At 49.5% G+C, this 17,084-nt stretch overlaps 7 protein-coding genes across 7 annotated transcripts; 5 read left to right on the forward strand and 2 right to left on the reverse strand.

The window, feature by feature from the left end:
- Positions 1–35: 35 nt before the first annotated feature.
- On the forward strand, positions 36–3,002 carry Aud_006281 (uncharacterized protein; the record flags this gene model as incomplete). Its single annotated transcript, XM_043291184.1, has 7 exons — positions 36–64; positions 128–214; positions 281–407; positions 480–654; positions 720–1,310; positions 1,360–1,910; positions 1,977–3,002. 7 exons carry the CDS (start codon positions 36–38, stop codon positions 3,000–3,002), a joined length of 2,586 nt encoding a protein of 861 aa, XP_043147119.1.
- A 908-nt stretch (positions 3,003–3,910) lies between these two features.
- Aud_006282 (adenosine kinase) lies at positions 3,911–5,475 on the reverse strand (the record flags this gene model as incomplete). The annotated part of the gene is made up of 7 exons (XM_043291185.1): positions 3,911–3,950; positions 4,119–4,232; positions 4,300–4,637; positions 4,699–5,040; positions 5,106–5,256; positions 5,326–5,341; positions 5,424–5,475. 7 exons carry the CDS (start codon positions 5,473–5,475, stop codon positions 3,911–3,913), a joined length of 1,053 nt encoding a protein of 350 aa, XP_043147120.1.
- A 337-nt stretch (positions 5,476–5,812) lies between these two features.
- Positions 5,813–6,564, forward strand: Aud_006283 (DUF1770 domain-containing protein; the record flags this gene model as incomplete). Its single annotated transcript, XM_043291186.1, has 3 exons — positions 5,813–6,121; positions 6,213–6,407; positions 6,517–6,564. 3 exons carry the CDS (start codon positions 5,813–5,815, stop codon positions 6,562–6,564), a joined length of 552 nt encoding a protein of 183 aa, XP_043147121.1.
- A 537-nt stretch (positions 6,565–7,101) lies between these two features.
- Aud_006284 (uncharacterized protein) lies at positions 7,102–9,325 on the reverse strand (the record flags this gene model as incomplete). Its single annotated transcript, XM_043291187.1, has 5 exons — positions 7,102–7,998; positions 8,052–8,420; positions 8,480–8,609; positions 8,720–8,889; positions 8,993–9,325. 5 exons carry the CDS (start codon positions 9,323–9,325, stop codon positions 7,102–7,104), a joined length of 1,899 nt encoding a protein of 632 aa, XP_043147122.1.
- A 1,268-nt stretch (positions 9,326–10,593) lies between these two features.
- Aud_006285 (60S ribosomal protein uL2) lies at positions 10,594–11,614 on the forward strand (the record flags this gene model as incomplete). The annotated part of the gene is made up of 4 exons (XM_043291188.1): positions 10,594–10,642; positions 10,750–11,241; positions 11,320–11,405; positions 11,477–11,614. 4 exons carry the CDS (start codon positions 10,594–10,596, stop codon positions 11,612–11,614), a joined length of 765 nt encoding a protein of 254 aa, XP_043147123.1.
- An 850-nt stretch (positions 11,615–12,464) lies between these two features.
- On the forward strand, positions 12,465–13,151 carry mpt (putative DNA repair and transcription factor Ada; the record flags this gene model as incomplete). Its single annotated transcript, XM_043291189.1, has 1 exon — positions 12,465–13,151. The coding sequence occupies one exon, from the start codon at positions 12,465–12,467 to the stop codon at positions 13,149–13,151; it is 687 nt and encodes a 228-aa protein (XP_043147124.1).
- A 1,773-nt stretch (positions 13,152–14,924) lies between these two features.
- Aud_006287 (BAR domain protein) lies at positions 14,925–16,498 on the forward strand (the record flags this gene model as incomplete). The annotated part of the gene is made up of 5 exons (XM_043291190.1): positions 14,925–15,051; positions 15,131–15,298; positions 15,369–15,484; positions 15,549–15,829; positions 15,883–16,498. The coding sequence occupies 5 exons, from the start codon at positions 14,925–14,927 to the stop codon at positions 16,496–16,498; spliced, it is 1,308 nt and encodes a 435-aa protein (XP_043147125.1).
- Positions 16,499–17,084: the final 586 nt, after the last annotated feature.

Here is a 17,084-nt window from a genome sequence, read left to right on the forward strand (position 1 = left end):
TGGAGTGATACAACACGATCAAGCCCACCCTGAGCATGGCGTCCGCGTTTCAAAATGCGTGGCAGTTAGTACTTCACTTACTTTCCGATGCAACAGAATGGCACATGTCTGATTCGCATCACTATAGAACTGCGCTTGAAGCCGAAGGGAAGCTTCTAAAGAGCCTTGCCGAGAAGGAGCCTACGTTTACCGAAATCTCGCATTACCTTTCCGAGTGAGTCCATAAACTGAGGCTGGCTTGTTTTCTTTGCGCACACATCGATCTGACTGTCCGTCGCAGGTTTCGCGCCGCTTGTCAGAATGCCATAATCCAAGACTTTGAAACATCTCGCTCTATCGATGTTGAAACCCGACTCTGGGATGCACATGTTAAAATTAACACCCGGTTTCGCAAATTACTCTCCCGCGTGAGTGTCACAAATTTTTTTTGTATAACATTGCGCAGGCGGTCCACTAACTAATTGTGGCTTGTATCATAGTTTCGCGAGGAGAATGCAAAGAAGAAGCCGGTAGAAAGACGCAAACTCGAAAAGCATTACCTTGACTTTATCAAATCTAGCCAGAGATTTTATCGAGGATATATACAGCAGTTGTCGTCGCACTTCGGAGGTATCCCGGAGCTTGAAAAAGTTGCGCGGAAGTTCAACTTTGACAGTGAGCAACGTCGTCCCCGTCAATTTCCAGGGCGTTCATTGAGACAAGTCTTGTTACCTACCTAGATTTATCGGCGCAGCCTCCAGTCGAGGCTTCTGACGCTCTCCGTGCATGTGTCCTTCAATCATGCCATTCAACACTTATCCGTCTTGGCGATCTGTCGCGTTACCGCGAGACCGAACTGGTGAGCAAGGACCGCAATTGGGGTCCCGCTATTGGCTACTATGACTTGGCTATAGCCATCTATCCTGCTTCAGGCGCATCGCACAACCAGTTGGCAGTAATAGCCCTCGCTGACGGCAATCACTTGCGGGCCACTTACCACCTATACCGAGCCCTAGCTGCCCAGGAGCCTCATCCATCTGCCAAGGGTAATTTGGAGATAGAATTCAGAAAGGTGCGCCATGCTTGGCGTAAAAGAGAGTTAATTCGTCCCGAGGATGCAGGGATTCCGGGGCGAGCGTTGGCCCCTTGGTTCGTTTATCTTCACGCCCAATGCTACAAAGGAAATGATTTTCCCGAGCATGATGAGCTTGAGAGTGAAGTTCTGAACCAGCTAGCCGTTGACTTGAAGGAGCGCTCACTTGAAGGGACGCTTCAAAAGTTCTGCCTCATTAACATCGCAGCAGAGGACTTCTCGTGGACGCAGCCCGATGGTAAGGCCCCTCACGTCGCATTTACTGAGATTGTTGTTGATGGATTCAGAAGAGTCAGTGTCCAATTCACGGCTATTTTTTCAGCGCATCAACGTTAAGACATTTTTCACGCTGCTCCAAATCCTTCTAGCAGAGCTGGAGAGGTTTGCCGTCGAAGACTCGCTCAGCAAAGACGCGAAGAGCGGACCGGACAAGGTCACCGCTGTTGCGCGCCGCGTACTACCTGCTCTACGACATTATAGTTCTTGGCTCCTTATCGTCAATCATTCACTGGTGGCACATAAGGAAGAGAAGGATACCCCTCTCGCTGTTCAAATTACGGAGTTTTGGAAGATCTATGCCAATACGTTGAGCCTCCTCGCATCAACTTTCGACGTTGTTCATCTTCCGGAAATCGACTACCTCTTGGAAGAAGATGAGGAGACTCTGGGGTTTGCGCCGCTCGACAAAGACGCCGCGTCCCGTCGCTATTTGAGTGCTACTGGCCAGCAGAAGCCCCGAATGACCGATGTTGGAGTCGAAAGAAGTCATCCAAACATTGAGATGCTGTACCGGATCCGTGAATTCGTGATTGACGGTCTTGATCTAGTTGTGAGCAACGTACGAAGTGTCCTGTTGGTTCTTTTGTATCATTCGATTACTTACTGATACTGTTTGCGATCTCAGAGAATTCCTATAGCCCTTGTGGATGATGAGGATAAGAAGACCTTTATCTACAAAGAAGAGGGCCTTCCTTCCCAGTTCTTCGCCAGCCCCTCCGGGCATCATAACACGCTCTCCACGGCGAGCGTTGAACGAGAGGATGTTCAGCAGGCCACTAAGGACGCAAATTACGTTGCGGATTCAAGGAGCACTTTTGGCGGTTCGCAATCTGCCTCTGCTTCAATGTCCGCTAATATGCATCGCATTGTCGAAGGGGTCGAACGACTGGTTGAGTCGGACACGTACGAAAACGCTCCCGCACTTCCGGACCAGCTGGCTTTCCCTCGAAACACCAATCACCAATCAATACCTAGCAATTTCTTCGAATCTGGCCTCAATTCGAGCCTTCGCGAGACAGATGCCGCTGTTCGCTATCCTCCGATTGCTCCTCCTGGCCTCCAGCTCTCAATGCCAAACCCCACAGCTGGGTCAGCAGCTCCACTGTCCCAGTCCTACACTTCTCGTCCTACCCTTCCCGGTATTCCGAGTATTTGGAGCAGCGGACTGTCACCTGACATTGGTGGATCCTCGGCTCCAAGGACGCCTCCAGGCTTGGGACAACATCCAGGTCAAGCCAATACAGCAGACACCAGAAGCCCAGACCCTCACCATGCATCCCCTGATATGACCACAAACGAGCCCATCTTCCGGAAAAGCCTCGTTGGACAAACCTCAATGCACGACCTTCTTGGCGGGTCAAGCTCAATGTCCCCTTGGATGTCTTCTTCAACTCCTGCAGCTTATCATGGTCTTTCGGGAACAGGCTGGGATAGAAGCCCTCTGGGAAGAGCGGCTTCCCCTCCTTCTCTCGGAGTACCAAGCCAGCCCATGTCAAGTGGCTTAGCAAATGCATCATGGGCCAACGATGCGTTCCTGGCTAGTACATTATCCTCCGGAGCGGGCTTCCCAAGTTCTGGTCCCAGCAATCGTCGATCTGCTTCACATTTCGGTGCTATCGGGCAGACTCCATCTTACGGCCAGGGCGGGTGATTCACACGAGACCCATTGGTTTGTGAATTGACAACAAGACCAGTAGCCGCGGGACGCGATCACAGCCCTCTCAAGCATCGTTCAATCCGGGACGGGCGGATCGTCCGGTTCTGATTCGGAGAGCAAAGCGACAACCTTGCTCACGATCATGTGCACTGTTTTCTCCCTCAGTCTAGCTCCGGTAAAATGCTCGGACTGTTTGTCGGCTATTGAGCAGCTCCGATCGCGACTGTTGCTGTTATCTCACACAAGCTGACTACATGCAATTAATCTTCTATCCCACCTTCCAACAATGGTGGTGAGGCCCTCCCGTCGATGGGACCGAAACGTCGGATCTGCTGAGAATCAGACAGTTGACTTCAGGGTAGACCTTTGGTACTTTTTCATGCTGATGGAGACGGCTACTTCTTAGAATAATAACGAGCCATGCTATCCTTTGTACTTTCTTCGGGTGCTTTCAAAATTGTGGAAAATGGACAGCTTCCACTTTGCCGTTTGTTAGGAGAGAGCTATTTGAAATTCCAATGCGAATATCGTCAAATTTCTGTCACGTCGAGGTCAAAACAAGGGACTTGAATTTATGGCTCGTTTCTATTTCTTGAATTTTGAGTATATATGAGACCGAAAGATTCGTTCATTACATCGTTGTTGAGAACGTCACCAGCCTGCGGCTTCCACGTATTAACGGTACCCTAACTCGTAAACCTGCGCAGTGTTGTACGCAATCTTTGGAGGAAGTGGTCTTCAAAAGAGGGGGGGGGAAAGGAAAAAAAGAAAAAAAGTCTAAGACGTTAAGTCAAGGACAACTGGGTATAGAGGGTTGAATCATCCAGGAATATTTTTATGCTGCAAGCTCGCAATAGCCCCTTATGGCTTGCTGGGCGTCCATATAATAAGTGGTTGGTATTCTATGAGCGGCTGGTGTAGGTCTTCTTGGGGAAGGGGAAACTATATGGCAAAGTCATGATGTTAGTCATCATTCGTTCAAATGATTCTTGCACCGTTGTCCACCAGCAATGAAACTGGACGCAGTTGTGAACGGACGCGGGCTCTCGAAAATATGGCCCACTTTCGACAAGGACCTCGGTACAACAGAAAGATGAAAGAGAAACTTACGAAGGTCCCAGCTCTTGAATGCTCAGGCTAGCGAGCCACTGGCCCATATCCATGCTCTCCTCAAAAGATTTGTTCAGAACAACACCGGCGCAGAAACCGCCAGCGAACGCATCACTACAAACAACACCCGTCAGCACAAATTTTCCGTTGACCATTAGCAGAATGACAGATGACGACTTACCCAGCGCCGGTGGTGTCGTTGATGCTGCTCTTGGGGATCTCGTGCACAGGGAACTCCTTGACCTCAACCTCACCGTCTGGCTTGATGGTAGCAGTAACCGTGGGCAGAGTGCCTTGGGTGACAATAGCAACTCTGGGACGGCTAGTGTTCTTCTTGGGAAGCTGAGCGAGCTTCTTCGCAATCTCGACGACATCATCCGTACCCCATTCGTGGCTCTCGGAGTAGGCGCGAGCCTCTGTTTCGTTGCAGAAAGTGTAGTCGGTGTAGGGCATGACACTGTCAAGCTGGTCCTTGAAGAACTGAGGAATGAAGGGGGCGGAAAGAGAAAGCATGAAGACCTGAATCGCAAAACGTCAACCTCAATCGAGCAGAATGCAGAAGGAAGGGCATCTTGCTCACCTTGTTCTTGGCAGCAGCCTCCTCGGCAAGGGCCAAAACGGCAGGGACGCAGACTGTCAGGTGGTATCCACCAACATAGTAGTACTGAGCCTTCTCGACAAGAGACCAGACTTGAGGCTGCTTCAAGTGATCAATCTTGTACTCGTTTGCCGCGGCGAGGTGAGTGCACATGCTACGGTTGTGACCAGTGATAACGACGCCGCACTTGCCGGTGGGCTGGACATCGTCCACACGATACTCAGTATGGACACCAGCCTGGTTGCAGGCCTCCTTGAGGATATCCGCGTACTTGTCCTTACCGACACAGCCAATGTACATGACGGAGTTCTCGGGGAGCATGTACTGTTGGGTTATATCCTCGATCAGCAGTGGCGTCAGATTGAAAAAAGGTGATCTACACCGCATACCTGGGCACCGCGGGCGGTGTTCTGTGCAGCGCCACCAGCAATTAACTTAGCATCACGGCTAAGGAGCTCATCGTAGAGTCCCATGTGCTTCTCCTCTGCAAGGATGGCATCGTTGGCCTTAAGACCGTACTTTTCCAGAAGAGCGGCATCACTGTGCAAGTTTCAATCAGTTGATATCCAATTGGTTTAGACTTTTCGATGTCATCCATCAGTGACGTACCCGACGGCTTGGATATCTAAGACCCTTCAAAGTCAGCATACTCAAATCAACGTCCGTTACATAGTTGTGTCCGTTGTCGGAGATGTGATAACACGCACCTAGAAGAGGGTTCTCCAAGCACAGCAAAGGGTATCCCTGAGCAGCGGCCATTTTTCCTGTTGCAATTGACGATATGATATGTTTAAAAGGACAATGGAGGAAGCGGAGTGACAAGGAGTAAGAAAGAGAAGAAGAGAAGGAGGAGCACTAATAATAATAATAATACCCTAGGCGGGGTGTTTTGAGGAGGGGCAGGAAAGGTTTACCGTGGTGAGATCGGCCGCCGGCGGCCAAGTTACCCGTCCAGGCGATCCTTATGATTTGTTGCGTCAGGAGACTGGATAACCTCCAAAGTCCGGTGTACCTACACGAGAACAATCCCCGATAAGCGACATCCACAAACTCACTCGGAATACTCGTTATATAGCGTCTTCAAACCTCTCAAAAAATGGCCGACCCGGCTTTAGAACTGGCAGAAACCATCCAAACCGCCTCAATCAAGCGGGATCCATCCCCGAGACACGACATCAATCCTCCAACCGCCGCCTCGGAGAAGCGACCAGTGGCACGACGCTCTTCCTCCGAAGCTGACAGCATCCCTTCTGATATTGTTGATCCCAGTCGCATGGTTAGGCCCGTTCCACGCCGTCATACTCTTCCTCCTTTACCCGATCTGCGGTTTGAACAGAGCTATCTCGCCAGCTTGCGAGGTGCCGACACATGGGGACGAGTTGCGTGGATTACCATTCGGGACCAGGTACGGATACTCGACTATGCGTTGAGAGACCTTGCTGTCGCTGTATGAATTGAAACGCTGGAATGCTGATGAAATGGGTCGCAAATATTAGGTTCTTCTACCACTCATCCAGGGTACTCTTTGGACTCTTGCGCTTTCTGGCTGGCGTTACTGGAACCGCACAGCTTCTCTCAGCGGTCAGACTCTCGGTAGCAGACTACGAAGGTGGTGGTACGAAGTCAATAATTGGAAGCTTCCTCCCCTGCGTACAACAAAAGACCCTCGACTTGCTTCCAAGGTCGAAGACGTAAGTGCACATCTTTTAATGTGGTCAAGCGAGACATTGACGCAAGAATATACCTATTTCTGAGATATGGTTCAAGAATCAAGTCGATCTGCAGCTGACGTTCTCGGAGTTCTTACAGTTCTACACGGCGCAATTTTCGAATGCGGGTGCAGATTAAGGTCTCTCTGCATCACATTCCAATATTGGGACGCAGACTCGCATTGCATTATTGGAGTTAGGGCTTTGGCGTTCTTTTCTTCTTCGTTGTCAATGACTTCATATTGCATAGCGTAATCAATATGCAAGCAAAAAGTCAAACCATACTTCGCGATTCTCGTCTAAGCTTTTGATGCGTCTCATTCCGCGTCAAAAATAATATACATTTAGCGTAGGTACGTGTTGAATCAGCAGTAGTCCTTGCGACTGGATCAGCGGCCGAGTTCTGGGCTAGGTGTGACATGTCCCCTGAGCCTCATATAAAATCATCCTGCTATAAAAACCATTGCGAACTCCAGGTCAGATGGACCTTGGGAAGTGAACATACCGCTCAACAACAGCCTGACAAACTCTCGATGGAAACAAACTCCTGTTTTGCCTGAATTCGTAATAATTGTTTTCGGAAGTGGCAACACTGCGCCACAGGACACTATTCGAGTGTCAGGTGAAGACATCGCTTTTGGTAAGAAACTTGGAGTAGCCGTGATTCACGAAATTCTCAACCCGTCTCATTTGGAGCGTTCATGGGAGCTATTTGATTTCGCGACAAGTCGGTTCCGGAAGGCTGTTCAGCACCGTCACGCGTCTCTCGCTGTTGACCGTTAAGCTCATTCAGCGGATGGACCTTCTGCTCATAAATAGCTGTGTTCGTCGGCACAATGCTGGGCATTTTCCCGACATCCACAGTCGGGGCTTGCGCCTCTGTCTGTCTGTTGGTCTCAGAGTCCAGCACTTGACTCATAGGCTGAGTTTCAGGGGCCGTTGACGGGTCTGCTGTGTCTGCTGTGTCTGCATCCGCACTTTGAAGTTTCTCTGCTGACGGCTCCTCGACAGGCTCGTGAGGGCTGCTTGGTAGTTTTCCCTTGCCGTATCTCAACTGCACCACCAGACTCCGATCTTGTCCGTTTATGACCGACTCGTCTCCACTCAAGTCGCCTTCATCGTCGCCTTCGAAATCATTGTCTTCCTCTTCCGCGCCACCCTGCCACTCATTTCCACTGGAGTGACCAGCGTCCGACTCATCGTCCATGTTGTAGTCCGTATAGCCATTTGCGCGAGTCGCCCGAGACCTTTGCGGTCTACCGGTTTCTTCGGCTTCCTCGCCGCGCTGGCCACTAAGGAGGCTCTCACCGTACAGGCCACCCGCTCGTGCGCGTATCTGCCTACCACTTGCTGTATATCTGGGCCCCGCAGGTTCTGCAGGTGTTGAAATTCCGGAAGCGTTCCGTGTCGATCGTCTTGTTGAGGGGAACTCGTCGGAAAAGATATCCTCGTCATCTGAATATGTGTACTTGAGCTTCTTGCCACGAGTCCGGCCTTCGTACAGTGAAAACCCAGGCTCCGGTCGAGTGAAGGCGGCTTTGCGGGCAATGCGATAATCCCGTCTTTTGCGTTTCTTGCAGGATGTCAATAAAAAGGGTTAGAGCACGGGCGGTGATAGCAGCGTACCTCCTCTGAGCCCTCAAAACGAGGTATGGCATTCTTGATCCGCTCACTGAGCTTCTTCGCATGTATACTCTTCTCCACATCCAGCTTGTCTGCGACTGCCTTCAACTCGGGTATGCTCCCAGCTACACTCCACCACGTAACGTTCTTAAGGGCCGGGTTGCTCTCGCGATATAACCTGAAATGCGTATCATCCAAACCCTCGACCAGCCAGTACCGACGCTTCAGGCTGTCACGGCCCCATGGTTGGACTGAAAGCGGTTGGTTCAGATCGTCCTCATGGCGGGCTTGCTTGTAGGATTCTTTAATCTTGGCTTGAACGGCTTCAGACGAAGAAAGGGACCAGAGAATCAGCGACTTCAACAAGGTCAACTATTCAAACTATCAGTGCCTTGGACTTGTAATGAAATATCCGCATCGCATTGGCATACGCGTTCTTCGGGTGACATTGTTGCAAAGGTGCGACCCCCATGAAGGGGGTTCTTTCCTTGCCAAGCCTTGGGCCATTGGGAGGCATGTGTTTGAATCGCCTCTTCAAGTGGTCGCTGGTAGTGGGCTCGGCTATGGATCAGCGTGAAATAGTTAGCTATCTGGTCGCAAAAGCCTTGCACGAGCATAAGGAATAAATGGTGCGGTAGCCATGTGATGGTATAGGGACCAGGTGCACATACTCAACATCCTTCTTCCGATTCAGCACGAGACCGAGCAATGCACACAGAAGCCTCTCAATATAATCGCCTGGTGGAAGTTCCACGACACCTCTCTCGATATCCTGGGGTCCAAAGTGTGGCGTCGATCGCGGGAAGACCTCATGAAAACGCGCGCGGAACATCACAATAAACTATAAAGTTGCGACAAGTTAGCAAAGAGGCTGTAGCGAATAGTTTGACGCGTCAGACTATCGATGGGAGCTTCTGTAAGCTCAAGCGACTGTCTAAACTTACTGCAATGTCAGGATTATCAGCTAGAACATATTCATGAGGTGGTGAGGGCTCCCGTTTCGGCGGCGGAGACTCGGATTCCTTCTTGAAGTACTTGGTGATGCCAACAGGCTCATCGAGAGCCATAGGACCAACTTCATCTTCTGAAGGAGGCGCTGACGATAGCGACGAGAGATCTGAGTCGGAAAGAGACATGTTCGACATGGTTGGGGTGCTGTCTCGACGTGATGCATTCGAGGACGAGGTGACGGTGGGCAAGTCCGTGCCGCGAAGAAGTTCCCTTACTGACGCTACTCGGTTGAAGCGCGGCTTCCACGCGCCTGGACTGTCCGGCATTATGAATGGTACCAGTCAATATCAGGCGGTGACAGGTTTTTTGCTCAGGCACACTCTAATCTCTTATGAATTCACTCAAAGATAGCTATAAATGTGTAGATTCTAGGTGCACCACTCATACAAGCATACAACTGAGCCTAGGGAATTGAGACACTGAAGCAGATTATGTGCGTCATCACAGGGGCGTTCCCTAGGAGTGAGCATCAACTGTAGCCAGGAAGGTTTACCCTCCATGAAAAGACAACGAAAATGACGAAAATCGACTGAAGACCATCATAAGTTTGATCAACCAGGGCCACTCGGACCATCACAGGAAGGATGAACCGTCAAGGAGGACGTACGGGAGGGAGAACGATTCAGGCATGCTCCAAAGATATCTAATCCTCATCTCTCCAAAAAGCATACTGGATGCAGACATTCTGACTTCTCGTCAAAAGACTAGACGAACTTTCTGAAGTACTGAGATTCTCAAAGTTTTGAGATGCATCGTGGCAAATCTCTCAACTGCTTGGGCCTGTCCATGACAGAAGCCCATCGGAATGCCTATTAGCTCCAAAATTGCGGCACAATACCGATTCTTAACAGAGAGTTGTGCCTGAAGGGTACTGTCAATAATCTGATATTATCCAGAAGAGTTTGAGGGATAAATGAGGGGTTGGGAGCAGGATTCGCCAAGTCGTTGAAGCTCAGCGTGCTCCTGTACCCGAGAACCACGTATTTTGTCGCAGGAAATAAGCGCAAATGCATCTCATCTTGGATCCATTCGAATGAAAGCCCACGCATTATTTAAGCGAGCACATTAAGCCAGAGGGTTGCTCCAAGCAAAACTGTAAAGACAGTACCAAACTTCATTGGTATATCGAGGATAGGTGTCAGCCTTTATTAGACAATCCATCTAGACTCCTCTGGAATGAAGGACTATAGCCATGAAGACCACAAGCCTAGAAGGTCCATTATTCCAGGAGTTGGGAAAACGGCATCAAGTGATGATTTGTATTTGAGGGCTATATTCACGAAGGTCAAGACGTCACGTTATCCGCGCGCAAATCACAGCCGCGCCAGGGCCCAAATGGCGCTAGCGCCAACTCGGTTAGATTAGCGATCTCGCCCTAAAGCCCACACAGCCCATCCTCCGACGAATTCTCAACACCAACCCGACAAGCCCATTTTCGATTTGAGGTACGAGAAATTGATAAACTCCCACCAACGGTCGCTGGCGGTCTTTCTTTGAATACTAACCCAAAGGTTTCAACATATAGAAAGTCGCCATGGGTCGTGTGATCCGTAATCAGAGGAAGGGTCGTGGATCCATTTTCAGTGAGTGCGACCGCAATGAAATGAATAACCTGCATCGCAGACGTTGCAGGAACTTTTACACTCGAGAATCCAGAAATGCTGATTGATATTTTTTTTTCCGTCTTCAGCGGCTCACACCCGTCTCAACAAGGCTCCTGCCCAGTTCCGCACGCTCGACTTTGCTGAGCGCCATGGATATGTCAGGGGCGTTGTGAAGGAGATCATCCACGACCCTGGCCGTGGTGCTCCTCTCGCTAAGGTTCAGTTCCGTCACCCTTACAAGTTCAAGATGGTTACCGAGACCTTCATCGCCAACGAGGGCATGTACACTGGTCAATTCATCTACGCCGGAAAGAACGCTGCCCTGACCGTCGGCAACATCCTCCCCCTCGCCTCCGTTCCTGAGGGTACCGTCGTTACCAACGTCGAGGAGAAGGCTGGTGACCGTGGTGCTCTTGGTCGTACCTCCGGAAACTACGTTACCGTTATCGGCCACAACCCTGAGGAGGGCAAGACCAGAGTCAAGCTCCCCAGTGGTGCCAAGAAGGTTGTGAAGAACACCGCTCGTGGTATGGTTGGTATCGTCGCTGGTGGTGGTCGTACCGACAAGCCTCTGCTCAGTATGTTACTCAGACTCCCGAACTCTCATTTAGTATGGAAAGAATTGAAGGGCGTCGGTTGCTAACGAGTATCTACAGAGGCTTCTCGTGCCAAGCACAAGTTCGCTGTCAAGCGCAACTCTTGGCCCAAGACTCGTGGTGTTGCCATGAACCCCGTTGATCACGTAAGATCTGCCCTTCACTTATTTTATATATATTTTTCTCGAACAATACCTGACAAGGATTCTCTTTACAGCCTCACGGTGGTGGTAACCACCAGCACATTGGTAAGGCCTCTACCATCTCTCGCTACGCCGCCCACGGTCAAAAAGCCGGTCTTATTGCTGCCCGGAGAACTGGTCTGCTCCGCGGTACCCAGAAGACCAAGGACTAAATGTGATCTTGTGCGGAGTTTTGTTCTTTTTGACGGGTTGAAAATGCTCTACTGCTATGAGACATATGTACTTAGGCGACTGCGGATTATCTTCCACACGTCCTTAGCGAATTAAGGTTGTGGCCAACAAAAATTTTTTCATGAAGACCAAAATGATCAGAACAAAAATGGGTTGGAATCCACTGTCTCGGGATGCATTACATGACACATGTCTCAGCAAGAGCGGAAGAACCCTCGTGGTAATCAAGGAAAATTCCCTTTTCTCGTTCATTCGGTGTTCAACATGATGAGCCATCGTGCGGCATCAAACCTCTAGAGTGTGCACACTTACCCTTCAGGTCAGAGCAGATGGCTCAGAATAAACTACCGCTGTTGCTGCATTGCTACCAGCATGGAAGACAAAAAGCCTTCTTTAGGCTTCTCTCAGATGTACTTCAACCGCCGAGGTCATTCATTCTCGGAAGTTGACCTCATCCAACTTTTGTAGCTGAGTTATAAAGACAAGTTTCACTCGACTCCCGTTATGCACCGTCCTAGACTTGTCGATATTATATAATAGCCAGCCCTTGTATTCCTCCTTTCTAAACGACCACTTGTTCTGTTTCACTGATTCTGATTCTGGCTGGATACAGATAAGGGAGGTCGGATACCTACCTTTTAGTTGATTCGGATCCTGTTAGGTAACTTATGGAAACGAGGTTCTGCTCTCAAAGTGACCAATCAGCAGCGCGAGCTGCACAGAGAGGGTTTGTCGTATTCCATGAACAACACCAAGTGTTGCAAAATCCCATGAATCATCACTAGCATCTCTACTTGCACTTCATCTCATTGTTTTCTGAGATACCTCAAAATGCATGGTGATTCAAACGATGCCCCGCAGAAGATACTTCCGCTGGCCAGGGCCGCTAGACCATCCACATCTGCTGCTGCACGTTGGCAAGCAGTTGTGAGCCGCGATGCAACGGCCAATACATTCGTCTACGCCGTCCTGACGACAAAAATATACTGCCGCCCATCCTGTCCAGCTCGCCTTGCCCGCCGGGCCAATGTCAGATTCTACGACACACCCTCACAGGCAGAATCAGCGGGGTTCAGGCCCTGTAAGCGCTGCAAGCCGGAAACGCATTGGGCGGCAAATCCACAAGTCCAGTTGATACAAAAGGCTTGTGAAACCATCAATTTGGAAGTCCTAAACGGCTGCAAACCGACGCTTCAGAAGCTGGCCAGCGAGGCCAACCTGACGCCCAGTCATTTCCATCGCATTTTCAAAAAGGTCATGGGCGTGACGCCGGGGCAATACTCGGCTGCTGCTCTGGATTGTCGGAATCGAAATGTCTCGGTTGACTCTGGCCTAGGTGAGGATTGGAATGTGAACCGGCCCCTTGGTGACGATAGCGTCTGCTACGAGCCTGACCCATTCGGCGCTTTGAATGATTCCCGTGCTTCGACCACCAACGATGCTGTTGTTTGGAATGAATTTGATGCTGTGTTAGCTGCGGAAAATGAGTATATTCTGTGGCCAGATGAAGTAAAATAGCTATCAAGCTCGTTCATTTTGACCAATCCCACTGGATATACAGGAGACCCTTTCTGTATGTGAATAACTGAGAGCACAGATGAGTATCTCTTGTGTGCTGTACGCTGTATGCTGTATGCTTTAATTCCTTGTACATTTGACATCATGGGAGCGCTTGGTAAATGACTTTTTTGCGCTGAGGTTGGAAGACCGATGGAGGATATGTGTTGGTGTACAGTGTATACACTTTGTGAACTTCACTCTATTAATAGGTTAAAATTCAACGAATACATATGGACTTTCTTGGTTAGGACACATATAGCATATGATATGTTGTTATTAAGTTCTCTTAAGGATGCATTACAGACTGTCTAACTTTGCAGCGAGTAATCAGGTGAAAGTGAGCAGATGTATATCACACTCCAATGTGAGATATATTTCTCATTCTTCTAAAGACTTGCAGCTCCCAGTTTCCATGCATTACAGAAGATGTTGTATAGTAGAGTTCGCGCAATCTAAGCCATCAGTTCTTTGCGCCTCAAGTCTACCAATCTACCAGCTTTAAATATATTTCCGACTTGGACCATACATTATTGCAGTCTCTGGCTCTCCCTTTGATACCTCGTGAGGCGTTTAGAGTACTGTACGGTATAGATACAGATAGCTTGATTTGTTCTGTAAATAGTATCGTGGCAAAGCTCCGTCTCCTTTTGAACTTCTGAAATTGCAATCCACCAGTAAGGGACTGTCATCCTCGACAACGGCCCACGCGCGGCCCACCAACGCGTGTACTATGAGTACAGGTTACTCTGTAGACAGATACGATTACGGCCAATGAAGCCTAACAATAACAGTGCAAGACTCCAGGCTAACCAAGAAGCTAAGTTTCAGATAACCAGGTTTCAGGAGTCCCAGATATCATACCCATCTGAATGGACCACATGCACTCACCTTCTCCTATTAGGTGGTCGACAGCTTAAGTACTCGTTTGGTTCGATGGTTAATCATTGTTTCCATGAATATGATGATAGTCGATGAACCACATATAGCAAGGTATCACAGGTAGAGTTCACTATTAATCATACTTTGGTATCACTGTATCAACTCCGCTTGTCATCTAGGTACTCCGTGTGAATGTCTGAGACCGGATGAGACAATGCTGCCAAGAGGAGAGAAGGAACTGGAGGGTGGGGAGGGAGGGTACTGATTTGTTCTGGACTCCCGGAGTTTGTACCTGGACGGTGGCGCATTCAGACAGCTGCGATTGGCACTTTTGTCACAGAATCACAATGCCATCCCTCGACCACTATGGGTAATTAAATCAATTAATATTTATATTTTGCTCCTGACGAATAATGATTGTAGGGATAGAGACTTTTATTTATTTGGATTGATTAAAATTGATAATAACATTCACTCACCCCTCTGGCGAGTGACCTGCTCTCCATTAATTCCCAAGCATTCCCACCCATGAGGACAATCGTCCTGATTTCTACCTTCCCAACCTCCTCCTCTTCTGCCCAAAAACCAGTCCTATTGCCTTTCGCTCAGTGTGAATATATGCCTTAAATTTACTGAATGCCGCCATTGTTCAATCCATGACTTTTGGACTATTCCAGTTGCTATCTCTCATTGCAATAGTCCATCGCCAGAACGGTCTACCCTCTGTACATCTGCAACCGCCGCATTCGGTTCCTACATAGACTTAAAAGGAACCCCCATTCGTTTCCCCGTCGACGTGTCCTCCATCATAACGCTTCGTCTACACCTATACTTACTACATATTCAGCCAATATGAACGTCAATAAAAAGCTCGACCGCTTCAAGCAATGGGCAGGCGAGAGGATGGGCGGTGAAGTCAAGACTAATCTCTCCGATGACTTTAAAGCACTGGAGACCGAAATGAACGTGAAACATGAAGGTGGGCAAGATTTGCTTCCTATGGCACGGGATTTTCTCATGTTGCCCGTTGCTGACATTATTCATCTGTCACTCTCCAGGGGCCGACCGTATTCATAAATCCTTGATTGCTTATTTAAAGTCCATCTCCAAGCGCAGCGAAGGAGATGACAAGGAGAAAACACTGCCTATTGCTCATTTGGGTAGCAGCATGGTCAGCCATGGCGAGGATTTCGATGCCAATTCCGAATATGGCCGTTGTTTGACAAGTAAGCGACCATCCTACTCCTGCTGCTTGACAAGCGATTGGTTATCTGACGTTGTTTTTCTACCGAATAGTGTTTGGGAGGGCAGAGGAGCGGATTGCTCGTGTGCAGGAAACCTATATCTCACAAGCTACTGCCACCTATCTTGAGTCCCTTGAACGATCTCTAGCCCAGATGAAAGAATACCAGGTACGATTTTGCTCTGTACGGGTCTATCCATTACGAACACCATGGCCTCTAACGACTCGAGCAGGCTGCCCGCAAGAAGCTTGACAGCCGACGATTGGCCTACGATACGTCACTCTCAAAGATGCAGAAAGCGAAGAAAGAGGACTTTCGGGTTGAAGAAGAATTGCGTACTCAGAAGGTCAAGTACGAAGAGGCCAACGAAGACGTTTACAGGCGGATGTACGATATCAAGGACGCGGAGGTAGAAGGCGTCGCAGAGTTGGCTGCATTCCTCGAAGCGCAGCTCAATTACCACGAACGGTGCCGAGAAGTACTTCTCCAAATCAAAAATGATTGGCCTGCAGAGTGAGTCAAAACTATTCGCGCACGAGCTTGCTTGAAGCTGATTCGGGTCCTAGCCAATTCCAATCGCAAACGCCAAATGGTCGCCGAACCGGGCGTGCCCGTTCCAATACCGCACATTCCTATCATGAACGCTACGAGCCGCTGCATGAGGAGCTAACCAACGGGGTTAGTCCCCGACCGATCATTAGGTCAGACCGTCATACTTCGTCTGTTCCCCCAACTCTGCCCGTGACAGAAGCGTACCCAGTGGAGACGCCTTACCAGCGACCTATTTTGAACCGTACCTCGACTTTCGAGGGCCCTTCGCAGTTGCGGCACCTGCAGCCGTCTGGTTCATCTTCGTGGCAATCACGAGCGACCAGTGAAAATTTCGTCTCCCGCAGAGATAGCTCACACCCTCGGCCTGTCAGCATGATGCCAGATAATCCGTATTCTGATTCTTACGAGGAATCCACTGCGCATGTTAATTCCCATTCAGACGTGTTCTACCAGGGACGCTCGAGCCCTCCTTCGTACGGGAATGCCATTTCCAGAAGAGCTAGCTCGGGGACCTTGAACAGTTCGGCATTGAACAAGAAAGCTCCTCCGCCTCCCCCGCCTTCGCGAGCAAAGAAGCCGCCTCCGCCGCCGCCTGTGAAACGGCCCATGCTGTCTGTGGGCGATGTGTAAGAGCAATCAGTTTTCATCACAGTTAGGGAATCTTTGGTTGTCTTTCGAATTATCACAAGAGTCATTTTGCACAGGCGTTCCGTTCATTCTGCTCATGAAAATTTTTCGACTTTTACTGCTACGCTGCTGGAAGGCGTTGCGTTGAAGTAGTCGATCACTCAAAAGAGACTGGCGATTTCTAGCTTCGTCTTTCAATTGTTTTGCGTAATCGAGGAGACCGAAGGCGTTTCATCGCTGTACGGACTGTTCCTCAAGGGCAGCGGCGCCGGACGCCGGGCTTGTACTATACAGCGGTATAGTAAGACTTGAACAATCGGGATAAGGGATGGTACCAGATATTATCGGGGTGTGGCTCATAGAAATAGTCCTCAATTGTATTCTGTTGGCGCTCTGTTGGTATCCTCTATTCTTCTCTGTACCTTGTAAATAAAGTCCGTTCACTGTGATTGGTGGCGGATATTGCCGCCAAGACTGAAAGCGGACGGCAGCTGAATCAGCAAGGATCACGTGATACAACACGAAATCTTCTTCCAACGTCTCGCCGCCTGCCTCTCTCTGTTACAGGCACAGGCTGAGCACCGCCAGT

This window comes from Aspergillus udagawae, assembly GCF_001078395.1.
Source record: "Aspergillus udagawae IFM 46973 DNA, scaffold_4, whole genome shotgun sequence".
In the NCBI taxonomy this organism is placed as follows: domain Eukaryota; kingdom Fungi; phylum Ascomycota; class Eurotiomycetes; order Eurotiales; family Aspergillaceae; genus Aspergillus; species Aspergillus udagawae.